The sequence below is a fragment of the Rosa chinensis genome, chromosome 7, assembly GCF_002994745.2.
Source record: "Rosa chinensis cultivar Old Blush chromosome 7, RchiOBHm-V2, whole genome shotgun sequence".
Classification (NCBI taxonomy): Eukaryota; Viridiplantae; Streptophyta; class Magnoliopsida; order Rosales; family Rosaceae; genus Rosa; species Rosa chinensis.
This window is the reverse complement of record NC_037094.1, coordinates 34215356-34242454: the sequence shown is the minus strand read 5'-3', so window position 1 is coordinate 34242454 and position 27099 is coordinate 34215356. Positions and strand designations below refer to the sequence as shown.

The 27099-nt window shown below is 38.1% G+C and overlaps 3 protein-coding genes and 2 non-coding genes across 12 annotated transcripts; 3 read left to right on the top strand and 2 right to left on the bottom strand.

The window, feature by feature from the left end:
• The first annotated feature begins 1554 nt into the window (after positions 1–1554).
• LOC112180732 lies at positions 1555–6549 on the top strand. Of its 6 annotated transcripts, none has more exons than XR_005802853.1 (10): positions 1555–1832; positions 2679–2801; positions 3140–3190; positions 3543–3739; positions 3830–3898; positions 4013–4116; positions 4699–4900; positions 5438–5513; positions 5885–5970; positions 6238–6549. It is a non-coding gene; the product is annotated as an uncharacterized LOC112180732 (transcript). The 6 variants fall into 6 exon arrangements; XR_005802854.1 differs by having other exon boundaries at positions 2679–3190; positions 3543–3577; positions 3705–3739; XR_005802855.1 differs by having other exon boundaries at positions 2679–3190; positions 3543–3577.
• Positions 6550–16647: 10098 nt separating this feature from the next.
• LOC112181006 (heavy metal-associated isoprenylated plant protein 28) lies at positions 16648–17802 on the bottom strand. Of its 2 annotated transcripts, none has more exons than XM_040512226.1 (3): positions 17605–17802; positions 17240–17315; positions 16648–17124 (listed from the first exon to the last, which is right to left on the bottom strand). In XM_040512226.1, exons 1-3 carry the CDS (start codon positions 17608–17610, stop codon positions 16925–16927), a joined length of 282 nt encoding a protein of 93 aa, XP_040368160.1. In that variant the 5' UTR covers positions 17611–17802; the 3' UTR covers positions 16648–16924. The 2 variants fall into 2 exon arrangements, with proteins under 2 accessions (XP_040368160.1, XP_024175384.1); XM_024319616.2 differs by having other exon boundaries at positions 17240–17312; positions 17605–17792.
• A 608-nt stretch (positions 17803–18410) lies between these two features.
• On the top strand, positions 18411–18501 carry TRNAM-CAU. Its single transcript is given in 2 exon segments — positions 18411–18448; positions 18466–18501. It is a non-coding gene; the product is annotated as a tRNA-Met (tRNA).
• A 621-nt stretch (positions 18502–19122) lies between these two features.
• LOC112179344 (increased DNA methylation 2) lies at positions 19123–21672 on the top strand. 2 transcript variants are annotated; one of them, XM_024317741.2, is made up of 3 exons: positions 19123–19267; positions 19858–20832; positions 21272–21672. In XM_024317741.2, exons 2-3 carry the CDS (start codon positions 19875–19877, stop codon positions 21505–21507), a joined length of 1194 nt encoding a protein of 397 aa, XP_024173509.1. In that variant the 5' UTR covers positions 19123–19267; positions 19858–19874; the 3' UTR covers positions 21508–21672. The 2 variants fall into 2 exon arrangements, with proteins under 2 accessions (XP_024173509.1, XP_024173507.1); XM_024317739.2 differs by having other exon boundaries at positions 19126–19267; positions 19830–20832.
• Positions 21673–22154: 482 nt separating this feature from the next.
• LOC112179343 (probable inorganic phosphate transporter 1-9) lies at positions 22155–25180 on the bottom strand. The gene is given in 3 exon segments (XM_024317737.2): positions 22155–23387; positions 24399–24666; positions 24669–25180. Coding segments are annotated over 3 exon segments (1533 nt in total). The 5' UTR covers positions 25087–25180; the 3' UTR covers positions 22155–22540.
• Positions 25181–27099: the final 1919 nt, after the last annotated feature.

Here is a 27099-nt window from a genome sequence, read left to right as displayed (position 1 = left end):
AATTGAAGACCCATACTTTATAATTTAATTGTTAATTATGTTCATTTCTATTTGTTTTTTTTTTTTTTGACAACTAACTCTTTTTTTTTTTATCAATAAGAAACTTCATTAATAATGAACTGGTTACAATGATTTTGGGCAACATCTCTTGTACAGAAATGACCACTAGACTTCACACTGGAACTCTATAATGACTGACTGGAGCCAGAAGGGCACAATAACTATATGGCAAAGACTACATGCGCAGGAGCAATGAATCCTCAATACTCAACTCTGTTAACACTAACTCGACACCCAAAGTCCACCTGACCTGCCTTTGATAGACCAAGCCAACACTCGTTGTGACTTCAAACCCGACCAAAGTGAATTGCTGGACCGTCGGACATGGGAATAAAGTAAACCCAACACTGTCACCACCCTAATATCAACACCGTCAATCCATTGATACTCCAAATCACCATCGCCTCTGACCCAAACCAAATAGGAACGACCCACTAGAAGGCCAAGGATGATTGTCTATGCCACAGCTCGACTTTTTCTCCATCACTGCTGACCCAACTTCAGAACAGGAACGACCCTCTAGAAGGCCAAAGAGAAGATTGTCTCTGCCACAACTTACAGTGTGCCCGACCCAACAATTAATACCTAACACAAATAGAACACCTGCTAATACCACAAACCGAAACCCTAAACCTTAAGCCTTGACTCATATTGGTAGGGACTTAAATCTGGCTTAAATGCAATTCTAATTAAAAAATAAAAAACATAAATATAAATTAATATAGTTTGGGCCCAAAGTAAATGCCCAAGCCCACATAGTTCTTAACCCAAGCCCATGTCTAGATCTGCAGCCACCGTACCAGTTGCTCCCTCGGAATCCCGCTCCTGCCTACCTCTGCTTTCCACGACTTGTGCCGACCAACCCAGCACCGGCGCTTCACCGTGACCTACAACCAGGCCAAACCAACGGCGAGTCGTATCCAAATCCGCTACCCACCAAATCGGGCTGCTCGGATCTATCCCCACTAACAAGACCTTGAAACGGAGGCCTACCAGATCGCGCCCTGAAGACCACGAACGCCGCTGCAAACCATTGAATCCCCAACGGCCTTCCCATCCATAGCGTCCGGAACCAATCGACCAACACCTGATCCCGGCAACATTCGATCTCCACACTGACTGGGCATACTGGAGGATCATCGATCGACCCTTACACCTTGAAAAGCCCATCCGACGACGCCGCCACCATTACAAAAAAGAATTCGTTTAGCTTCACCAGTTAGCGTTGGCGTGAGAATGCCGTCGCCATTGATCTAAAATTTGCTACGGCAAATGAGGCGTCGCAAAGAGAAAAATGATTTGCCACGGCATGGCGTTGCCGTCGCATAAATATGCCCTCAATGGCTATGGCATTCTTTCCGTCTCCAAATTTCTTTAATTTTAGCTACGGTAATACTTGCCGTCGTGTATTTTCATTTTATACATTTTCTTTTGTTTTATTTTTTGACGTTTGGGTGGATATAGGTGCCAAAATTAAACATGTCGGCAAGCTTTTTAGGTTTTTGGGTTCATAAACTTTGTTCTTGTTCCCGCTCCCTCCATCTGCTATTTCCCGCTCACTCCATCCAGTCCCGAGTTCTCGACAACGAAGTCGACCATAGCAATCCGCGAAATCGACATCTAGTAGTTCAACTCCACCTCCTTCCTATTTTTCTTCCTCTTTCTGCATATTCAATCCGTCGCTCAGACCCTAAACTCTAATACCCAGAAATCAATCAGATCTGTCCGGCTCTTGCATTGTGGCCTGCATCTTGTCTTGTGCTTTTGAGTGGGTATGCATATTATCTCCCTTGTTAGTTCAATTTTGTTAGTTTTTGGAATCAATTTTGTTTATTTTGGATTTGTGGGATTCAGGAAAGTTTCTTTCTAAAATATGCTATTAGAGAATCAACTAGTGGTGATCGCTTTTCTGCAGTTATAGCTGAATCTGCAGTATTGAGTACTCTAATACCCAGAAATCAATCAGATATGTCCGTCTCTTGCGTTGTGGCTTGCATCGTGTCTTGTGCTTTTGAGTGGTATGCATATTATCGCCCTTGTTAGTTTTTGGAATCAATTTTGTTTATTTTGGAGTTATGGGATTCAGGAAAGTTTCTTTCTAAAATATGCTAGTAGAGAATCAACCAGTGGTGATCGCTTTTCTGAAGTTATAGCTGAATTTGCAGCATTGAGTAGGACAAGGCAAGAAAAGCATCGCCTTAGAGTCGCATTGAAATTGATTGAGTGAAGTCTCCAGTAGAGAATGTCCGAAAAAGAAAGAAGATAGATTTTATGGACTTATAGACTCTGAGTGCATTTTGTATTGCCAGCATTTCAGAATCTTATTTACATCTCTATCAAGCTGTGGTAATGTTGTCAAGTATTAGACTTGTGGTACCTGTGGTTCAATTATGCTTAGTGTTTGTATTAGCCTGATTAGTTCAAATGTGCCTGCTACTGTGCTAGACTCTGGTTGTATTCATTTCTTGAAATGTTTACCTAAACTCAAGTGAACAAGAATTTGATACATTTAGTTCATGCTTGAATTGCTAAATTAGAGAATTCTATATGAAGTTAAATTGGTATTCAATAAAACTACATATTTCTGACTTCTTCTTTTTTCAACTTTCTGTCATTAGGCTTCTCACTCCCCCAGAAACTCCACTTTTCCCTTCATCAGATGGAAGTGAATCTCAACCAACCTTAGCTGCTGCAAGAAGCAGTGCTTTAAATAGATCAACTTCCTCAGCCAAGCCTTCAAGGTTATGTCTTTCTGAATTGACTTTATCCATGTTCCATGTTAGTTTCGGGTTAGATATTAGATAGACTTCTTTAAATGAACAATATTTTATGTTGTAGAGTTTGGAAAATGTACTTAATTATTGTCTCGTCTTAGGTCATGAAAATGTTGACGTAATGAAAATTGCATGGAAGTAATTATAGTTCTTAATCATCTGACATGGTTCTACTGCATTGAATGAAATTTGGGATCTAGTACTGATATACATGGTTTCGTCATAGTTTGATGTTTGCAGTTACATACTGTTGGCTTAATTCATACTCTTGTTGTTTAAAATCACAGTGCTGTTGCGTGGTGCAGGAAGCTGAATGCCATAGCTTGTGCCTCAGAAACTTGTGCAAGAATTCCAAGGTCAGTATTGTTTATCACTCATCACCCTGTAAAGCTATTGTCTCACTACTTGTTGCAGGATATGTTGGATTTCTTTTATTATGAGATTATGAGATATGTGTGATTACTGGAAGCTACAATTTTGTTTTATTGTTTGCTTCTGAGTTTTAATTGGATATGAGAAAGAACTATTCAAGGAAAAGGGAGGTTTTCTCTTAGAAGATTTAAGAATCGTAGCCAACTTTTTAAGATTAGAGAATTGTCTTCATATTCTTCGAAATTAAAGTTATCTTAGGTATATTTCTGGTTTCCCCTGCACTTTATCTTGCTTTAGAGTCCTCTAATCATCTGACTATGTGATTGTGTCATGCAGATGCGGTTCATGATGTGTCTTAGCATATGGAAGAGGTGAGCCATGATATTTTTATAGGAACTCAGCTACCAGAAACCAATCACATGGGCCTCTTTGCCATTAACTTTTTTGGGACATATTGTACTATAAAAGGAGATGGCATAACTCTTAATTTCCCTCCAGGGGTAGTATCTACTGATCAAATTACTGCAATTCAGGTCCCTTTTTCTTGGCTATCTCCTATCATATTTCCTCCTCTGTTGCTTAAGAGTTAGAACATTTATACTTGCATGAATGGTACTGTGCAGGAAGCTTACTGGAGTATGGTATCTGCCCTCTCTGAAGCTGATGGAATTGACTATACTGATCCTGAAGAGGTTCATATCCCCATGTATTTATGTTCTTGATTTGGTTGAGTACTTATTTTCTGTTTGGTTATGGATGGTAAAGTAGCTTGAGCTTATTTAACTAATGTTTTGTATCTTGAGCAGCTTGAGTTGTTAATTGCAACTCTTATAGATCTTGATGCCATGGATGGTAAAAGTAGTGTATCCTTGTTGGCAGAGTGTTCTAGTTCCCCTGATATCAATACTAGGTAAGCTATTCAAGCATTGGTGTTATGTATTTTATAGGGTCCTTTGACAATGTCACCTCAACCCTTCAACTTGATAAATGAAAATGTTTCCCCTCATTAGCTTTGGGTTTGATCTTTATTTGTGAGAAATAAATAACGGAAGAGTAAGATGCCAATTGTACATTATCCTTTAATCTTCATGTGCAACAGTACAAGGCTGAATTTGTTCTAGAGGAGGTATCCTGAAACCCCTTGCAGTGTAAAGGATGAATGTCATGGAACTGTATGTTTTGGAAGTTGAAACTACTTGGCCCCTCTTTTCGCTATGGTGCTGAGAGTATATTATGAGTTGTGTTCCTTTTAGACATTTATTTCTCATTTTATTATATATTGCCATCCACTTTTCATTATATAATTCAAAACAATCCTAAGCTATGTAAAACAAATTTTGCTATTTGACTCTAAAGATCATTAAATGATTAAAGAAATGAAACTGATAAGCAACCTGATGAATTAAGTTTAAATTCCCTTGATGTCTGCTAAGTGCTCTTACAATACTGCATATCACCACTTTTCCTTCTTCTTCTTTTTCCTATTATATAGGCAAGCATTAGCCAATGCTTTGGCTGCAGCTCCATCTATGTGGATGTTGGGTAATGCAGGAATGGGAGCCTTGTAGGCCTATCAATAATCTTTCCCATAGTGATGTCAAATAACAAATATCTACTGTGTTTTTCCATAATGATGTCAGAAACTCATGTCTATCAAAGATGCGGTTCATGATGTGTCTTAGCATATGGAAGAGGTGAGCCATGATATTTTTATAACTGAGCTACCAGAAACCAATCACATGGGCCTCTTTGCCATTAACTTTTTTGGGACATATTGTGCTCAGAGCATTAGAACCAAATGATAGATAATTGAATGTAATTTGAATTATGCTAATTTCATTATGCAGGATGGTCTAGTAATTTGTTTGGGTCGTTTTTCTCAAATTCCTTTTAGATTAATAGGCATGGCTTAATTATTGTTGTACCTATAGCTTTGTAGTTGCTTCTACATTTGCAAGGCAAAAATTATTTCTGGAAAGAGGTTTATGAAGAAAAGTAGAAAACTGTATGTATTTTTTTTCTCTGTCTTTTAAGACTCTGATATCTAGGTAGCTTACTCTACTGCTGGGAAAAAGATGACGTAGGCCATCATAATTTTTTTTTTTAATTTTTACTGCCAATAAACCTTGCCTTAAGAATAAGGATGACTGAGATAAGCTCTTTAAAAGTTTTGCCTTTTCTTGGATTTCTTTTTCATGCAACTGATGTTTTATTTTGTTACTGGTCTCCAGCTTTTTGGTCTCTAATGCCTCCTGATCAAGGTAGAATATATGCCCCAGTTGAGCTTTCGTCTTCTTTGTCATTTAGGTCAGTTCACGTCACTATATTTGAACTGTGTTTATCTGGCTTATAGTACAACTGTTGTATGTACGATGCCTTTTATATTTCTCAATTGTACTTATGTAATCTCTTATGTTAGATATCTTACCTGTCAGATTGTCAAACTAGCTAGTTAATTAAGTGCTCAATCTAAATATTGTCTACTTATGTATATTCCAAGTTCGAAAACATATCTTTTTTCTTGTTTGGACATTATTCCGCCATGTTAAAAGAAAAACCTTAGTTATGACTCTTCATCATATCTTGGTGTTTTTGATTTTGATGAAGAGACTTAACCAATTTGGTTTTTCCATACATATGACTTTGCCTAAATTATTTTTTATTGTTTTTGGTTACAGGTTCTTTGCATTATAATCTCTGTGTTCGTTCTGTGGCATTTGTCTTCCTCTTACCATAAGCTCTATCTACTGTGTTTTGATTCCAGGTAAGGCTCCTCTTTTCGTTATATTGTTGTCAATGACAATATTTGGTTGTAAATGTAGTGGAAAGTTATGCCCTTGATCTTTCTCGGTTGATATAAAATCTATGACAGGAATTCTATAATTCTTATTATTATTTTTATTACTCAATGTCTTCTCCAAAGTAATGAGGCTCCCTTATTGTGCATGTGTTTTATGAATTTGCATATACCTGTGCACATTGGATTAATTAGATGTTAATCTAATATACATACTGTATCATTATGTGATAGGTTCAAGATGCATCCAGTGGCCATGAAATTAGAAGGGAGTCCATAGGAGAAGGAGTTCATCCAGATTCAACTAGTGATCAAGAAATTGAGCACGCACCAGTACTCACCAAGCCCTCTAGTTAATGATAAATAGTATTGTGGTCAAGTCTGCTTTTGAACAATATTAAGTTTGGGAATGTTTCTTCCAGAGTTTCAGTTATCTAGTATGGTAGATTCTTAGTAGATTCTTATAATTATGAAAGACTCTGGTTTGTTTGGTTAATTTCAATTTGTACTTGGTAATGAAATATAACTTGGCACTTATCAATTGTGAGATAGTTGTGAATGAAAGGATTATTTTGGTGCTTTATATTGTTTTACTATATATTTTGATTGTGTGAAATGGCAGAAAAAATTGGGTGGCCAATTGGTTTGTCGCTAAAGCTTCATATGGACAATACTTGGGGTGGCGACGGCAATGACGCCGTCACAATTATGGAGGGAAAATCAATTTCCCGGTTATTTCTAATAAAATGTGGAGGGAAAATTTAATTAAAAAAAAAAAAACATAGTTTATTGCAAGCGATGGCATTTGCCGTAGCAAATAGGTTACTTGCGACGGCGTTTTCAGTCGCTACATGCCGTCACCAAATAAGCAACCAAATCATTGCTACCCTCGTTGCCGTCGCTAAATACGGTTGCGATGACATTTTGCCGTAGCTATGAGCAATGGCGACGCCACCAACGACAACGGCGTAATTGCCGTCGCCTAGCCGTCGCCATTGGTCTTTTGCGACGGCAAACAGACTTTCCGCGACGGCACAAAGCCGTGGCCAAATGAATTTTTTTTTGTAGTGCACCAAGGTTTGCCTTCGGACAAGGCATGACGACACAGTGGAGAAAGTCACGCGTTAGGGTTTTAGAGAGAGTGCTTTTGTAATTTTTTTGACAACTAACTCTTAAACTAATTATGCCACAAACATAATATAAAATGTGATTAATCAAAATATTACGGACGTAATTTTTTGTACTGTCGTTTATTATATTTATAATATCAAAATGTGATTTTTGTCAAGGAAGTTGTGAGCCCAAATTATATGTAAGGGTGTAATATCACTGTCTTATGTTGAACTTGAGGACAAACGCTGAAGGTGTTCCATGCCAAAAATCCTAAAATGCATATCACACATTGATTGTGGTAGAACTTGAGTACAAGATCTGCGGCAATGTATATTATTTCCACAAAAAAGTTCTAGTTGTCCTTATTGAGTATATAGAGGCCACAAAATGTCAATCGTACCTAATTGTCTTGTGGCCATGTGCCAAATGGGAGAGGATCCTTTCCTAAGCTACATTTTCACCTGAGCTACCTAAGCTTTGAAGGGGATGAAGACACATGGCAATATCAGATCTAATGGTCTACATTACAACTTAAATGTTTCTCTCCATTTCAGGTTTTGTCTTCTCCCCAAAAGTCTTTCCCCCCCTTGTCCTTATCTTTTCTTTCTTCCAGCCATTCTCATTCTCTGCTAATATCTCTTGGTTTATTTTTCCCTTTCTTCGTTCTTTTCCTTTTCTGATACAAAGCTCAAATATTTTTCCCTATCACAGTTAACAATCCAAAGTTGCAGCGAAGAGTTTTCATGAGTTGGGTAGTGGGTTGATCGCCCAACAACATGATAAATCAGGTTGCCATGTTATCCTTTTCCTTCATTGGCAATCATTCAAATAATTAGATTAATGTCCAAATTGATTGATGGGTGTGGCTCATTCCGTCAATCTAAGAGAATTAATTGGTGGGATTCATTTGAGGTGCATGTTGTTCGTCCCTAGTTGCTGCAAAAACCTCAGGATTTAGAGTTTTGCATTAATTGGAGCCCTCGACCTTTCCCTGCTGAAATTTCTAGCTGGGCTTTTGTTCTTGATCTTGTGACTGAGTAAAGATTTTTGGTTTTTTGCGATTTGGTTGTGATTTTATGAGATGTGATAATCACACTACTTAGTTTTTGACTGTTTGGAGAGAAAGGAGTGTTTTGGGTTTGTTCTAATTTAACAATTTCAAAGGAAGATTTGTAACCCACAATTGGTTCTTCACCTGGGATCAGTTTGATATTAGCTAAAGAAAAGAACGAGAGAGAGAGAAAGGGAAGATAACAGAAGGGACAAAGGATAAAAAGAAAGTGGCTATGAAGGAAAAGAGAGAGGGAAGTAAAAAGAAGAATTATCGACCATTAGATCTACCAATGGACACTTGTCTTCATCTCCTTCAAAGCTTAGGTAGCTTAGGTGAAAAAGTAGCTTAGGAGAGGATCCTCTCCCTGGGCAAAATAGCTAGTAGTGTCCCTAATTAGATTGAGATGCAAGAGGTCGCAAACAGATTTGGTTGCTTTGTTTTCAAGTTTTAATTCTATTCAAACTTTCTAGGTTTGCTTTATTTTGGGCTTAATCCGAAAAGATAAGTGTACTAGAAGTATGCTTTATAGTGTTCTTTGAGTGATGGATCTTTCTGACTACTATTTAGGAGCGAGTCACTATTGTACAGCCTACTAAATTACATTAATGCATGATGTTTTCAACTAAAAAAAAATGTTTATATTATAAAGATAATAAAATGATATTCTAAATGGTCATGAAAAGAAGTTAACATTAGTTGAAGAGCGATGTCAAGCTCTCTCTTCCTACGAAAGTGGCAACTAGGGTTTTTCCTCATCACTCTCCTTGTCATGTTAAGGCTAACCTGGTCCTTGCTTTTCATTAAGGGAAACAAATGCAAACAGTACCCGACCTTTGACCCATTAGTAACTTTAGTACCTGACAAAAAAAATATATCACTTTAGTACCTGAAGTTCAAACCTCGACCCAATATTAGCACCTAGAACACTGTTGGTCGTTACGGCGTTAACGACCTGACATACATTAAAGGGTACATGGGTAAATTCAGTTTCTATTTAAAAAAAAAAATTAATTTCAAATTAGTATTAAGTTTATGATTAAAAATTAAAAATTAAAAATTAAAATTAAAAAAAAAAGTCTCACGTCTAGGGTCAATCCCAAATCTTCATCTTCTCAAATTACCAGCACAACATCTCCCTTCCTGAGTTCCTTCCTCCTTTCTCTTCTACCTTCTCTTCTCCTCTCATACTCTTCTTCCAACCTCCAAATTCCACCTCTCCTTGAAAACCAAAAACAGAGAGAGAGAGACAGATGAGTCTTTCTTTGCCGCCACCACCCACCCCCTCCACCTCTACACCACCATCGTCGCCGCCTCCCACTCACATTTCCCGATACACAAAATCATAAAATCAAAACCCATAAAATTTTCATGTTCTTGAACCAAATCCAATTTAAAAAGAAAAAGAAAAACTGAAACAGTTCTTCTCCCAAACCTAGATCGATTAGACAAAACGCAAAGAAAACCAAAACGATGCCATCAACAACCCATGAGCTCCATCCAAACCTTGCTCAAAACCTTCTTCAAAAATCTCAGTACCATCAAATCCCAATCCGAGGCCAAACAGCTCCATGCCCAAATCTTCTTAAATTCATTTACCAAAACCTCCACAGTAATCTTCTTCTTCCTTGACATCGACCTGCTTCAGAAGAAAACCCGGCACCCGGAAGACCGAGAAGAGCTGGTGAAGAACAGAAGGTATTCAATTCGAATATTCATGTTAGGATTGAATTCGAGAGAAGGAGACTGGTTGGGGCTGATTTCGAGATATTCATGTTGAGATTGAGCATTAAGAGTTGAAAAGAGAGACGATGAAATTGGGGAATGAAGGTGAAGCAATGGGTAGTACCTGGCTCTACCACAGACCCAAACTCCTTCTCTGGCCACCGAGTACGAACCTCTTTCTTTCTCTCTCAGCCTTGTTTCGGGTGAAGTTTGAGCGAGGGTTATGGCGACGGCGATGGAGAATAGTGGATTGTGCGGCGAGATTTGATTGGCATGGTGTGGCTGGCTTGATTGGAAATATGAGCTTGAGGAAGAAGAAGAGATTGAGAGAAACAAGAAGAGTTGGGAGGAAGAAGAAGACGAAGAAAGCGAGAGGAAGAAGAAGATATTGAGTGAAGGGACAAGAATACCCCTCAACAGGTGACCTGGCTAACGCCGTAACGACCAATAGTGTTCTAGGTACTAATATTGGGTCGGTGTTTGAACTTCAGGTACCAAAGTGATATTTTTTTTTTGTCAGGTACTAAAGTTACTAATGGGCCAAACGTCGAGTATTGTTTGCATTTTTTTCCCTTTCATTGATTCATTCGACCCTATTGGTAGCTAGTGCCTTTTTGGTGGTTTGATTACGGTTTACTGATGCTTAAGTGCAGCATGGTTTTGGTGATCGATGACATTAAAGAGATATTATGGCTCTATCTCTAAAGTCATTGAATCAGCAGGTTTGGGATGGTATGGCAGTGGGTTGAGTTGGCACTGAGGTATTTAACTATTTATTCACTTCTGTGCTTTGGGCTATGTGCATATCCAGTACGAATATAGCTATAGTAGTTCTAGATGTTGGCAAGAGTCTGTTCAATGTCAGAGCAACTCCAACAGCTTCCCTATAATTTTTGTATAAGGGCATCTCCAACCCTTTCGTCAAAAGCCAAAGTCATTTGGAAAATTTGACATCCCTAGTGTCATTACTATTCATTCATATTTTGCATCTCCAAACCCTTTTAGTCAAAAGTCATAACTATTTCATACTTTTAATTATTTTAAATAATTATTTAACTATAATATGAATTTATATATCATACATAATAATTTTATATAATATATCATCGTTTAAAATTTTTTTAGAAAATTTTATTTTATTTTTTCAAGTTTTTCTCGTTTAAAACTATATTACTCTATTATTAGCCGATGAATTTAATTCATCGCATATTTCTGACTGTCAGATTAGAAATTAAGTAATTATATATTTATTTTTTAATTTTTGGTATCAATTAATCTTGGCCTTCCATTTTGAATCGAATTCATAAAGAGTGAATCAGAGCCGCTCATTTTAAATAGTGGAAGGTGGGGCCAGCCTCCTTCCCCTAAGCCATTTTGGCTTTCTACCTTCATTCCTTAGTCATTTTGACTCAAGGTATGGCTCAAAAGTCATTTTCACACCCTTTTGATTTGGGTTGGAGATGGTGAAAAAATAGCCCCTTAGTCATTTTGGCTTTTGACTCCATTGTTGGAGATGCCCTAATAGGGAAGCAAAAGTCAAAACTTTAGCATCTTTTTCTTCTCCAACTCCAACAGATTCTCTATTTTACAGTAATCTCTAAAATCTTCATATTCTTCCTTAAATTTTTAGAGATTGCTGTAAATATAGGAAATTTGGTTTTCTCTTTCCTCACTTTCTCTAAAATAGGGATAATTCTAGAGAATCTGTTGGAGCAAAAGAGGCTAATTTTTCTCTAAAATAAAGAAAAATCAAAATATGGGGAAGCTGTTGAAATTGCTCTCAGAACTAGTGGTTAGGGTAGTTTGCACGACTTAAATTTACCTAATAATTTTGGTGACAGACATTGCCATGTTGATTTGGTTCGAGTTGTATTCAGTTGATCCAACAAAATCTATTGGCATGCGAAACTTGCCATAACAAAATTAGTTTCTCTTAGCAATAGTGGCAAAAGCTCTAGCAAGGTGGTGAATGAAAGTTTTAATGCACCAAGGATTGAAAAACAATTGGAAATACTGTCAATTAGAAAATTTGAATCACTATCCAAATAAAATAATGTTGGTCAAGCCTTTGGAAGTGGGTAGCATTTGAACTAGCTCTGAGAGCTAAGTTATAGGACATATGATTTGCCAACCTTATTAGCCCGAGAAAATAAAAGATTACCATCATGATCTCTAGTAATAAAATGGGTCAATTTGATTTTACTTCATTATTTCTCTAAATTGTACACCTTAATTACTTTTCCACTACATTTTGTAATCACATGTGACCATAGTTAGTAAAATACAGGATGTGTATAGTGCGCGAAAAATACATATGTGTATTATTCTAACAGTTCATCATATAATTCGTTAAAAAGTTCAACAAAATATTATTAACTGATCAATTCATTAATAATTTTTTTATTTTTAAATATTCATTTATATTCATTTTTGTTTAATAATATGTGTAAAATACGAAGAAAAAAACTTAAAACTTGTGTATAGTATGAGTATATTCTTTTGACTTTAAAAGTAAGGGAAATTTAACGAGTTCCTTTTAAAAATATGAAGTACGATATTTTTTAAAAAAAAAAATGTAAGTAAGTGTTTTATTTGCATATAATACAAAAAATTACTAACTATGCATGTGCTCCTCTAAATACTTAAGAGTAATGCTACATACACCAAAAAATTATACAAAAAACTAATACCAAAGGATGTGGCATCCTACATGGCATATGTTCAGTCATCACCTTCAATTAAATAATTTGCAGCATATTATCTATCTAATAATATTCATTTTCAATTAACATAAAAATGTAAAAAAAAAATTAAAATAACTTCCTTATCTAAAAGGAAGACGTGATGATCAAACAAAGCAATCTATAACTCTGCAAATTTAACAGTTCATAGATGTATAGAAAGAGGTGGATGATTATAGATACCCAGCCTTGAAAATTTAAACATTTTTTTTTTAGAAGAGAAAAAAAAAATTAAACATAACTGAAACAAGTCATGTAATCTAACTAAGATGTCGCTCATCTTTAGAAATTAGAAGCATCGACCTTCGATTCTTCAACTATTGATTAAGGCACTTGAGGAAGGGTGCGGAAGATGCCGATGTAGCAAGGATTCTTGGCTTTGGATTGGAGGTCGGAGGAATAGTAAAGTGGCTTTGCATGATTTGCCCTTCTTTGACAGTTTTATTAGATTTTGTCTATAATTTTGTCCTTTGTATTCTTGATTTCATGGCTATGGCTATGGCGGGTCATCTTCACTGTGGATGACTATGGAGGTGTTCTATCAAAATAAAAATTTTAATTGTTGATTTTTATTTTAAATGAAAAAGAATAAAATAGGAAGACATGAGGGAAATTATTAAATCTTAATCCATGTGGCACATGCCACCTCATTTGGTATAGGTTTTTTGTATAACATTTTGGGATCTTAAGCATTTTCCAATACTTAATATGGGTCAAGATCAATTGACACATTATTTGACACAATTTTTTATACTTCTTTGCAGCCCTTAGATATAAAAGCATTTAATAGTTCTGATTAATTGTCTTTAATGACATGGCATTAAATTTCTTCCTAACAAAATTTAAAATAGTGTTAGATTTTTTTTTTTGATCAAATAAGAACTTCATTGACTATGAATCAATTACAATGAGTTGTGGAAAGACTGTAAGCAACCACCAAGATGATGAAATGCCCAAAGTTTTCCATACTAGACTTCACACTGAAAGCCCATACTGACACACTGATGGAGCCACTCAGGCCCCGACTCCAAACAAAATTTAAAATAATGTTAGATTAAATTTTCTTTTGTAAAGAAAAAACATGTAAAAACTTAGATGAGGAAAAAAAAAAACGTAAGAGAAGAACAAGAACTTGTCTTCCTTACAGATCAAAGACCAATTATGAAACCATAAGGGGGGGATGATAACTTGATATATCCATTGAATTAGAGTTGTAGATTATTATATATTTTATTGTTTAGGTTTTGAATTGGGGTTAATAGTCCTACGAATGGAAGAGTTCTTTTCAACTTCAGAATGATCCAATTGACCACTTAAGAATGTCTTTTCATTTGTGTAACTTCAATGGTGAAATATTAGACTCGTTGGCACCTGAAAAAAAGTATTTCTCTATCAATGCAGCGTTGCCTTTGTTAGCATTTGATAACTCTATAGACTGATCCCTGGGGGATCTTCTCTTCAGTGTATGTTTAAGAAAAACAATAGTGGCTACTAATTATTGTTCATCTCAGCAAGAACAGTGACTGAGAATCTAAATACCGCACGATCCCAACAATACCCTTTCTGACAGTCAATGTTAAATCAAGAAGTACCGGACTGGCTAACCTTCTTGCTTATCAGTAGAATCCCCAATTGAACTGGCTTTGTGCTATGATCTCTCACTTATAGAATCCTCTTCCTTCTCTAATTCTGGTTTTTCACTCTTAAGAATAGTAATCTTGTTCAGAAGTTGGAGTTCTTATTCTTCTGTTCTTATTAGATTTTGATCGTGTTCTAATTTCATCTTCTATTTTAGTTCTTTTTTTATAAAGAAAATAATTTAGTTTTAATTTTTGTTGGGAAGAAATTTAATGCCATGTCATTAAAGACAATAAATCAAGGGGCTGTGACCACTTACCCAATTTCAACAACAAAATTGCCCACTTACTCCACTAAGAGTTTTTTAACCCCACTTACCCAATTTAATATCTATTGACGATTTTGTCCTGTCAATTCACCTAAAACTCATCGATCTCTGTCTCCTCTCAAACTCTCTCTCCTCCCAGAGTCTCTCTCTCTCTCTCTCTCTCTCTCTCTCTCTGCTTCACGCTCCGGTGAGGTTGGACGGCGCAAGGAGTCATTGCCGAGAGCGACCGTCTGGACGCGTTGGACTTCCACACCTTGACGTGGAGCTTGCCGTCGTCGCCGATCTCGGCGTCGGTTTTGAGGAAGTCGATGCCGTCAAGGAACATGACGTCGGACTCGACCTTGAAGGAGACGATGGAGGCAACGGTCTCCGGGAACTGCTCCATTATCAGCAGCTTGGCTCCGGAGCTCGTCCTTCACCTTCAGCCTCTCTAGAATCTAGAATTGGTGCTTCTCCTCCGGCACTGCCTTTTCGTGCTTGTGTTGCTCAATCTCTTGCCTTAGCTCCGCTTCTCTGGATGACAATCCCTTTGCCGCTCGGTCCAACTCTGCAACTATTGAACTGCCGTCCTCGGCCATCTCCGGCTGCTGTGCCGGGTTCCAGTGAGGTTCTGTGAGCGGAGTCGGAATTTGGTGCTCTGCATATTTGAGTGTGGTGATTGAGTGAACGAGATGATGCCATGTAGTTAGCATGCACGATCCTGCTGTTAATTGCAGTTCTCCAAAATCGAAACCTTGCCGTCTTGGGGCACAGCGACTTTTCACTATTGTACTTTGACTACTTTCTTTCTTCTTTGTTTCTTGCTAAATGGAAGAGAATATGAAAGCCAATGATCTACTATATGTTCAACAATGTAAGTAATCTGACATTGCAATGTAACTGTGGGGTTTGTTTGATGGTCTACTGGGGGGTAGTAGACACATTATTGGCCCCCAGTAGACTTTGATACGAGGGACATGGATCACTATAGTGTGGTGTTTTGATAAGTTATATGTTGTTTTCTGTGTATTAAAGTCAAATTATCTGTGAATCCTACAAAAAGGTGCATTTTTGGTGGTCTATTGGGAGGCAGTAGAAACATTAGACTTTGTATTGGGGGGCAATAATATGATTACTGGGGGCAGTAATATGATTATAAATTGATCAATTGTTCCTGTAGTGTATTCATTTTGGTTTTGGGAGTTCATACAATTCACTGGACGTCAATAATATGATTTTTGGGAGGCAATAATATGATTACTGGGGGGCAGTAATATGATTACTGGGGGGCAATAATAGCCGGATTCCGGAATCCGGTCACCGTTCACCGGAGTCCGGTCACCGGTCGCCGGAATCCGGTCACCGGTCGCCGGAGTCTGGTCGCCGGAGACCGCGCCGGTCACTGGTCACCGTAGCACAGCAAGGTGGAAGGTGACTTCTCTCTCTAAGTGAGAAAGAAGGAGAGGGCAAAAAAGTCTCAAAAAAAAAGAAAAAAGAATTAATTGGGTAAAGGGGAAATAATCCCTTAGAGTGTTTTGGGTAAATGGGGTTAAAAAACAGTTGGTGGAGCAAGTGGGCAATTTTTAGCCTAAAATCGGGTAAATGATCATTTTCCCATAAATCAAAACCATTGGATGCTTTTATATCTAAGGGCTTCAAAGAAATGTAAAAAATCGTGTCAAATAATGTGTCCATTGATCCTAACACACTTAGGGTTATATATATATATATATATATATATATATATATATATAAAATCAAAGAACTTAGTTGTCTCATTTGCTTAGTACAATACTTATTTTAAAATAGCTTAATATTTCACTTGTTTAATTCAGATATTAGCTTCTCTAGTTCTTTATGTAGTAGGGTGGAGTAAAGGAAAAATATAACTAAGCAGAAAAATTTTGAGTTTTCTTTTTTCTTTTAATAATAATACAGTTGTCATAATATGAGTAGATAATGGAGGGAGGGGTGAATGAGTAGTTAGAGAAAAGTAAGAGGTGAACCTAAAAATTATTCCTTCGATTTTCGATGCAACTCCAGTGATCAAAATGTGTTTCACATTTTCTCTTGATCTCTTCTTGCTTGCTTCATCATGTTTCCAAAACAGAAAGAAAGCAATGGGCATATTGTATAGAAACATAACAATAAAGTGGAATTAGTTACTTGACAATACCACAAAGAAAAATTCTACCACAAATAGGCAAAAGCTGCAGATTATATGATTTTATAATTAATTTCACTATTTCTATGTATGACCCATCATTAGGCACTTCTTTTGTAAAAGGAAAATAAAGGGAAACATGAAAATCCATCACTACAGGGCAATTGGCATCTCATCCCGGCTGTCCCATTGAGCTCAGAGACTGAATGATTAGAACGGTAACTAATATTAGTTGTAGGTAGCTAGAAGAAGTTGAAGTTGTTGAATCTCAAGCTTCCATAAGTGGTGGCACTTGCATAAACAGTGAGGAGCTCATTTTGGGGAGACCAGAAATCAGCTTTCAATCCACCTCTCCTGATTGCTTTCAACAATCTGTTCTTATGTGCATATCCTGTTACAATCACCTTCTGACTGTGTGCATCTACTTCCACCTTTTCTATTCCTGTAAATTGTAACTACCATTTATGGATTATTAATGACTAATGATGATGATTGATATATGGGAAATGTAGAATAATTAACTGCAATGCAAACCCAAATTTAATAAAGAGAGGGACCTTTCAGTTTTGACAGGCATTTCCTGAGTCTCTTCTCATGTATGCCAACCATCTCCACCTTCAATTCCACTGTCTGCTAGCAAATTAAACAACAGTTAGTGAAAGGAGAACTGAATCAAGCCCTCGGGTTAGTCCAAGCATGAGTTGATGACTCGGAATACAGGAATCGATTAAGTAACGGGATTGATCTCTTCCAATGTAACAAGAAAAGTAACTGAAATGAACAAACTAGCTAGAGCAACCACATTAGTACTAGCTAGCTGTTGCATGAAAGGCACTTGAAAGAACACATAAATTGCTCTCTAGTCTCAACCGATATAATAGAGATTCCGAATCTCTTCGATACATGCAATTTGTAGATTTACCTCCATTAAGAGAATTCTCTAGAATCTGGACTGCAAGAAATGATGAACTGATGAAGTTTGCAGAGAAGGGTAAGGGAACAAAGGGAGCAAAGACAAAGGTGTTCAGAATGAAAGAAATAAGTAGTGCGAAGGTAGGGAATGATTTAAAGTTAACGAATGAATCAGATAGGGAATGTTGAGGAATATATATAACAGAGGGGACATGAAAAAGAGATGGAATAAACCCTACTAAAGTGGATGGAGAGTAGTCTTGGTTTTTGGGAATGCTACGACAACTACACCAAATCATCTGCTTCGCTTTGCTTTGCTTTTTCAAAGATGAACAAATTGCAAGACATCGACCTAAAATGAACCCAATAACAAGAAAACGGTTTAGCTAGACTTGCATAGGTAGCTCAAGGTTCTAGGCTTCCCTCTGAGCAAAGCAAAGCAATGTGAGAGTATCAAGGATCTGAAATGATTGGGTTTGACGGTCCAACATAGCTTTTTCCTTCTTAAGGAAGGATCTTTATTTGGGATTGGGACTTGGGCTTAAAGTGATTCATTCTCCCTCCCTCGAGATTCTTGTAAATTAGTAGTGCATATATGTACTTGCATCGTCCATTGCAAATTGCAAAAAGAAGAAGGGAAAAGAGAATAAAAACTCCAAGGGAAAAACTAGCTAGCAAGTTTGGTATATATATGGGTTCTTCCTTCTCCTTAGTTATGGCCAACTGACTGGACTTGGAATCTTAAATCAAATATGTGAAAAGGAGAAAGAACAACAATTTGAAATATATTGGTAAATGACAGGATCAAGCATCAACGGGGTGGTGGCGCAGTTGGCTAGCGCGTAGGTCTCATAGCTCAAAACAGTGAGTTATCCTGAGGTCGAGAGTTCGAGCCTCTCTCACCCCAATTATTTTTCAACATTTTCTTTTTCCTTTTCCAAAATAATTACATTGCACCATTATTCTCAGTCTCTAATAGGTATTATCCTGCAAAGAGTGGCGTTTGGTCGACTATGGGCAAAATGAAAGAGTCGTCTGAGACGGTAGGCTGTAGGCTGGTTTGAGAAAGACACAGAGAATATCAAAATGTTTGCATCGAAATTTTTTTATGATATTCTTATCTCGTAACGTTCATTTTTACTTCTTATATTGATTCGATTATTATATACTCGTTGTGATAAGCGTTCATAAACCACTCTTATTGCAACATTATATGCAATTCATCGCTAACTTGAGCGGGTTGGTCCAAATAGTTTGCTTTTATCATCTCCTTTCTAATGGAATTTAGTTTATTAGTGAAATTTATTTTGATAAAAATCTAAAATTTAGGGTTGAAACGTTGAGATCAGCTAACAGCCTAACATGTTTTTTTCTTTTTTTCTTCAGTGAACATGATAAACAATTTAAAGAGTCTCGCATGTGATACGAGGTCATGTTAACGGATCCTTAAATGTGATACGAAGCTCTTGTGGGTCAACCCGGCCGAGCCCAAACCAAAAACTGTGCCTTTTTACTACCCCCGAAATTCCCCAACCTCTTTCTTCTCCAACCTCAGCAGTAACTAGCTTCAGAGCTTCTCTTCTCCTTCAGCTCTCCCAACTATTAATATTCCCCCCAAAAAAATTGTTTCTTCTTCTACTATCGTTCAATTGGCTCCCAGAACTAAATCCCAGGTTAGTTCTAAGCATTGATTTCTGATTCTCAGTTTCTCTTTCATCATTCAGGGTTTGTTCTTATTCCTATTTCCTTCAAGTCTTCTATGTCAAAAAGACTTGCCATGGTATTGTTTCTCATAAATTTACTCTCTTGGTGATGATATACTTCAAATTTGTTGTTCACTGGTTGCATCTTTTGTTCTTGTACAAGAGTGTTCCTGCATGCATTCCTGGCTCATGTTCCTATGCTTCACCCCAAGTGGACTTGCCCTCATTTTGATTGGATTCTCTACATTGGAAATGATACCCAAATTCAGATTTACGTTTTGAAAGAATGAAAATTGTTGCTGGCTATAAATTTCATTTTGAATGTATATTTCTGTTGAGACCTGATCTGTAATCATTCATCTTGGCATGACTTAATATTGAGTATCAATCATCTGGCATTGTCTAATTTAGTGTGTAAGCTTTCAGATGAGTATGTGGATTATATTCATGGTAAACCCATTAATAGCAATCTTCATCCTAGTATGATATTTGAATCAGTAGTTCTTAAATGTTGGTGGATTTACATTTCTAGGTGAGTCTCAGTACTGTTGTTATTGTAGAAGAATAAGCTAGAAGCATGGACTTGCAGCAAAAAGATGACCCTCCCAAACCTTCAGTGAAAGCAGCGACTGTGTATCAGCATTTTCTGCTGAATTTCATCATGGAAAATTACTTGGGTCCTGATATCAAGTTTGATAAGCTGAGATACTCGGCATTTCACAGATTAGCTGAAGGTTCACCTCCGTATGAGTTGAGTGATTTGGGTGCTTCATATGTTAGCGTGTCTCTTTTGGAGAGTTTGTATTACCATATCCTGAGAAATGCTCACCCTAGCTTGGTTCTCAGACCAAATATGTTGCATAAGTATTTAAAGGGCAGCCTACCTTTGTCAAGTTCAGGGGTGAGAAAAGACAGTCGGCAGTTCCCAGATATTTTCCCTTTGAATCTTCATCAACAGATATGGTATCCGGAAAGCTTCAGAATTGTTAAGGGGATTGTAATTATTGATGACCCTGTTACCTCATATATGAAAGAAGATGATCTGGAAAAGTTCAAATCTTTATCTGGTATGAATAACCTGAAAATTGATGTGGATGAATCCAGCAAATATCGACAGGAGTACCAGAATGGTGGGAAAAGTGAGCACAATTTCTGCATGGACAGTGATGAGGCAGGATATATTTCCAATGGAAATGGTAATTCATCTGATAGATTCCAACGAAAGTATAAAAGGAGGTGCCTCTCTCATCCTCCATCAATTCCGGCATTTTCCCCTGTTGTTACTTCATCAGAAGGCACAAAACATTGTGGAAAAGATGAACCTTCATGGAATACCTGCAAACCAGAAGGACCTGTTCCCATGCCCCTTCTGTCTGTTCCTAAAATGGAAGCATGTGTTTCAGATCCTTCTATTGTTTTGTCTGGGACGGTCAAGAGAGGGGTTGTTGGACCACCAATTGGTGCTGTGGACATTGGCGTTAGCAAGGTTGCATATTATTTCCGGGTATCTCTACCAGGAATCAGGAAGGATTTTTGTATGTTTCTCACACTTGCTCATTTCTTTGAAATTTCATGGTGCTAATATTAAAATCCTTTTAGTTGGGTGTTCCCCCGGTGTTTTTTAAATTTGCCACACCTCCTCTACCTTAGTGCCTTGGGTAGACACAGTTGTGCAGATATTTTGAAGAAGCATGCATATTCTAGGTAACATTTGACCATACTTCTCAGAAGGTAAACACGAAAGGAAAAAGAAAGAAAAAAAAAGAATGCTTTATCCATTATGGGTCTAGTCACTCTAGTGATTATTGGGGAATGAGCTTGTATCTTGCCTGAGTTAGACATAAGAGTGCCACTCACTTCTACATGCTAGGCACAAATGATATCTTATGTGTTCTTACTTTTTGATGCTCTCTTGACGAAATGCTTGGCCTCGTATTTTACACATTTAAATTGATACCTTTTGTGTGGCAACAGGTCAATTTAGTTGTGAGATTGAACCCAATGGGAAGGTTCATCTACAAGGCTTCACCAGTGGTGGAAACCCCATAAAGAAACGCTCACGTGTCTTCCAAATGAAATTGCAGCAACTGTGCCCTCCTGGACCATTCACACTCTCCTTCAGTCTTCCGGGACCTGTTGATCCAAGGCTCTTTGCACCTAACTTCGGATCGGATGGCATCTTTGAAGGAGTAATTCTAAAAGAGGAGTGATATCTGATGCTCAGTTTCATTCTTGATGTAGCAAAGAGTTGACAAAATGGTAGCCTGGTAGGATCTTCTGACTAGCCTAATCTTTCAAATCATTGTCTGCTAGAATGTAAATGGTGTAGAAAATTATTGGTTGCTTATAATGAAGTTAGTATGCTAGACATTTTCTGCAAAAATGCATGCTGCATTCTCTTCCTTACTCGCATCTACACATGCATGCATCCAGATACATCAACTTCAAGCATCCTATATTCGTATCTTATAATTTTAGTGTTCACACATGAGGAAGAAATGAGGTTAACTCGGATGTGCCAAAGGTTAAAAATATGGATGCACGAGTGTTGCGAGCAATCTCAAAAATATCTTTAGCTGGCCAGTAATTCTTGCTGAGAATTCAAGCATTTTCAGTAAGTTTTCTATTGGCTGTACGTAGCTTTATGGGTAGCTTCCAAAAGAGAATTCAATGCTGCTACTTCCTACGAGCATAATATGGCACTGCAGTCCTGCGAGGGCTGTCGAATACTCCCCCATGCTCTAAGGAGCGGCACAGATTGGCCTTGTTTGTATTTGATGTCAAAATGTGCACTGATCCAAGTCATTCCAACCATCTCATTTTACCAAACCCTTAATCTGCAACCATTCATTTGATACTAACAGCAACAAAGCACCTTCCTTCATTAGCAAGTCTACCACATGGAGAAACTTTAGATTGATTTGGTTTAATTACTCACAACAAACCGTTGTTCACAAACAGGACTAGAGAATCAAGCCATTAACAAGCAAGATTCACTCCCAAACCTAGTCAGCTAGATTCAGTTTAAAAAGAAATGAACAATGTCCTAAATCAAACCTTGCACGCAAAATCATTCTCCATATCAAAGTCCACTAATGTTATCCCATACCCTCGATCAAATCTTTACCCCTACCATTTACAGGAGATAGAGAGCAAACTCTAATACATATATATATATATATATAGGACAAACATAGAAGTACTTAAAATTGCTTCTCTAGCCATGTAACATGATTTTCCTGATCATGCATTTTGTTCATTCCCATTCTCGTTCTCATTCTCTTCTAGTGATCTTCTCCTAGTTTCGGGTGTGAAGAGATACGTTACCACCAATCCCAGAATACAAACTACACCTAAACCAATCAACGACCTCTCGATTCTCGTCTTTTTATCCTCCTCGTTTTGACCATGTGCAGCCCATAGAAATCCAATTGATCCGATCAAGGCGCCAACCTTCCCCGAAGCCCCGGAAATCCCATGACAAGTTGCCCTAAACCTCGCCGGGAAAAGCTCAGCAGGCACTATAAAAGTAGTAGTATTTGGTCCAAAATTTGCAAAGAAGAAAGTAAGGCCATAGAGGACCATGAAACCTACATCTGTATTTTTTGCCCAGTGAGTTTTGTAGGGTATCCCAATCGAGAAATAAACAAGTGCCATGACGAAAAACCCCATCATTTGAATTTTTCGTCTTCCAATTCGATCAATGAAGAAGACACTGAACCAATATCCTGGAATTGTTGAGCATATTGTAACAATTGCTTGCAACTCAGCAACATGCAAAGCATCTTGGTAGAGATTGACCTTTTTTGGGTATTTTGGGTCGATATATCTTCTATATATTTGAGACTGGAATAGGTTGCTGCTGTAGAAGACAACGTCAACAAGAAACCAGTTGGCAGCACAAGAGAAGAGATCACGGCCATGGAGACGTAAAAATTCCTTGGAGAAGAAGGGATATGATGATGCAGGGTTTTGCCCTACTGATAGTAAATCTGGTTCATCTTCTGCAATTTGACTCAAGGAAACAGCCAACACTTTCTCCATGTCCTTGGCTGCTTGCTTCACATTTAGCTCAACCAATGCTGTATACCTGAAAGGAATTAACAATTTGGTCACATCCATTCAGCGAAATTGCTAATTTTATTTCAATTCTTCACAAAATGATATGTTTATGTTCATCGCTAGAAATGAATGAAATTTGGTACTTCGGTATAGTAAACAAATTTACAAAATAAAATTCTTCACTACCATTAAAAAAAATATGGTAAGTGCTAGCTAGCAACGATCACCCTTTTGGGCGTGGCCTGTTTTGGCTTCTACAAGCGAGACTAGGAATGAAAGACTACATTGGTTTCTATCATTAATTTAGGGCATGTTTTATGAAATAGGAGAGTAAAGAGATTGGAGATATCAATGGGGAAGGAGTCAGGAGTGTGAGTGAGAATTAGAATCGATCATTTCCATGGAAAGTTGTTTCCAATTTACAATTTATATGAAATCCAAATAGGAATAATAAAGCTGATGATAAGTTGATAAGTAGGTTTTTTAGTGTCATTGTTTTCAACCTAACTAGGCTCTCTCTCTCTCTCTCTCATTTTTCAATTCCTTTTGGTGGCGTTGAATGGGCAAAGATCACTAACTTATGCCAAGGAAAGAAAATTAGTACAAAAACCGTGGCCTCCATGCGATGTTATGAATATCTTATGGGTCCATATATCTTCTTCATTCTAGTGAAAGCAAAAACATCATGAGGTGAGGTGATAAGACAGATTATGATCCTTCACCTAATTGTCTCTCTACAAGAAAATCCAGCTGCATGTGTGCCCCAACATTTCCTTTCAGCTAATTAAAGATTCTATATCACCGGACTATTTACTTTCGAAAACGATGTAATGTATTTTACTCTTCAAATACCAGAATTTCTTGCTCATCCTATTATGAATAAAAAAGTTCACAGCTAGTTATAGCTACCTCAGACATCACATACAGCCAAACAATCCAAGACACACAGATGTTGACGGACTATATAAGTAATTCAATCGAGAAATATATAACAAATGGAAGAAAAAAATTTAGTTTAGTAAATGACATAATTAAATACCTGGCAGTTTCAGGCATCATCATCCGCCAATAGTACGTCATGGCAGCCGGAATTGCACCGAGCATGAGTATCAACCTCCACGCTATGTCAGCCTCGTCCGGCGTCGCTTTCTCCGGATCCGGCTTGCTCGCAGAGTTAAAGACGGCGCATACCACGGTGGTCACTATAGAGCTCGCCAGAATGCCAAACCCTTGCATGGAGAACACAGCCGCTATGAACGAGCCACGTGTCCTCTTGTTGGCAAACTCCGACATGATGGTCGCCGAGAGGGGTAGTCTCCGCCGATGCCGACGCCGAGGAGGAACCGGAAGAAGACGAGGCTGACTAGGACGCAGGTGCGGGAGGTGCAGATGGAGAAGCCGCACCCTATGGAGCTCAGCACCATCATCATTAGCGAAAGCCCGTAGACACGTCTCCTACCGACGAGGTCCCCGAGCCTGCCGAAGAGCAGCTGCCCCAGGACGGTGCCGAGGAGAGGGAAGCCCACCAGCGCGGTAACGACTATCGCCGGGATTTCGAAGTTGTTGTCGTCGTTGTAGTATATGCGGCCGAGGAGTCTCATGATGGGAGGGATACAGAAGAGGTCGTAGGCGTCGGTGAAGAGGCCCATGCCGGCGATGATGATGGCCTTGAAGTGGTACCATTGCGTCTTCGCCGTGTCAAGTGCGGAAAGCACCTTTAGCGCCATTTTTTTTTTACTAATGTCACTTTTGCTTACTCTAAGTTGCTAAATGCTCTTACTTTTTTTGGTCCGAAAGTGGTTCTACTTTATAAGAGTATCTAAATATAGGTATAGCCTATAGATACAAATTACAATGAATAGACTAATTAATATCGTGTATATTTACGATTTTGAGCCCTTGAGGAAGGTATCGAGTAGTTTCGCAGGGTAGGACATTGATGTAATCCGAGGTTTAATTAGACTAATATAGTATTCATACAAGTCAATGATTCTACGAATATGCGGTATCATTTGATTCACCCCACTCATTCTTAATCTACATCATATGACAATGTATATACTAGTCAAAATCGTGCAAGACTTTTCATATCGTTTTTTTAAGGAATTTTTTCCCCCCTCTCATAAGCTAGTCATGCATTTCAGTTACGTTAGCGAGTTAGTAACATATTACTCATCAGTCAGTATTCAGACCGAAGTCCATGCCAAGAGAGTATTCGAGCAAAATCAGACTAATTCTCTACTGTAAACGCACAAACTCAAAATACCCTCAAAACTACCGCACAAACTGATGGAATTGGGACTCAAACACAAATACTAACAAACTAGAAGAGAGAAAGCGCTACTAAGCTAATATTAACATCAATTATAAGAAGTAAGTGTGTACTATTTTGAGGACCCTTACTTCTTATAATTCCCCATTTGTGAGTAATCAACTTTCATAATTTGAACCGCTATTAAAACATGGAATAAAGACGATCTCAATATGTAATCAATTTGAAACTCTTTTCAGTTTTCACAAACTATATTAAAAATCCCATCAGCTTAATTGTTTAACACAATACATCACACATGTTTCTTCTAAGAGCAAGTCCACCCGTTGGGTCACTTACTATTCACTACTTTTTATGTTTATTTCCACCCTCTGGGTTACGGGTACAGTTTCCAAACTAACCTGGGTAATTTTGGGTCACTTTTTGGGTGAATTTCGTGACCTGCAAACTGACCCAGTGACTCAGGTCAATTTGGAAACTGTGCTTGTGACCCAGAAAGTGGAAATAAACTCTAAAAAGTAGTAAATAGTAATTGATCCGGTGACCCAAATGGTGAACTTGCTCTAAACTTTTCTTTCTTACAAGATGGTTTTGTTGTGTTCCTATTGAAGGGTACGTGTTGGACTTTTGGGAGTCACGAATTTTGATGAGTTATGGAGTTGTTGACTTGGAATTGAATTTGTTTAACATTTTGTGCCGCCGACTTTGGATTAGGGTAGATTATTTGTCTGCATCAGCTTTTGTATATCAATAATGAAATAAATAAAACACACAGCTAAATTACTAGGCGTTTAATCTCCGGCTCTCTTAGCTAATGTTGCAGTTGTCATAAAATAATAATAATAGGAAATGTTGCAGCCATTGCAGTTGCTGCAGGAGCTGGAGTTTATTTATTAGGGGAGGGCTAGGTAGGTTGGATAATATTATCATCATGGATCGACTTCTTCTTTAGAGCAAGTTCACTGGTGTAGTTTTGACTGGGCACCAGCAAGGATTGATGATGTGTTGACCGGGCAAGGGGAAAATCATCCCTCCACCGGCCCAATCTTGTCCAACCAAGGTTTGGCTTTCCTTGACAGAGGCCAAGAAAAAAGGCAAAGCCTTGACATATTTCCTGACCAGGCTCGCCGGCTGCCAGCTCGGCAGGTACCTATCGTGGCTGACGTCAGCGTGTTGTGTGGAGAGAGAGAGAGACGCGACGAAGGACGATGATTGGATTGGGTCTGATTTTCTCCGCCTGGGGGCAGCGGATGGGCGGGCTGACGCCACGGAGTGGCTGGGCGAGGTGAGGCGACCTCGAGGGCGCGGGGACCGTGGCCGGAAGACTCCAGAAGAGGGAGAAAATCCGGGTCGGGTCGGACGAGCCGGGTCTGGGGAGCGCGCGAGAGAGAGAGAGAACCGGGGGGGGGGGGGGGAATTTCGTCATTTGAAACAAAAGGGAATTTTTTTTTGCTATTTATAGAAAATT

Excerpts from the sequence above, each read along its gene's own strand:
- LOC112179344 (XM_024317741.2), top strand. The coding sequence starts at position 19,875 with ATGGACTTGCAGCAAAAAGATGACCCTCCCAAACCTTCAGTGAAAGCA. Across the intron at positions 20,833-21,271 it reads AGGAATCAGGAAGGATTTTT|GTCAATTTAGTTGTGAGATT; the intron begins GTATGTTTCTCA and ends GTGTGGCAACAG.
- LOC112181006 (XM_040512226.1), bottom strand. Across the intron at positions 17,125-17,239 it reads ATGCCTGTCAAAACTGAAAG|GAATAGAAAAGGTGGAAGTA; the intron begins GTCCCTCTCTTT and ends TACAATTTACAG.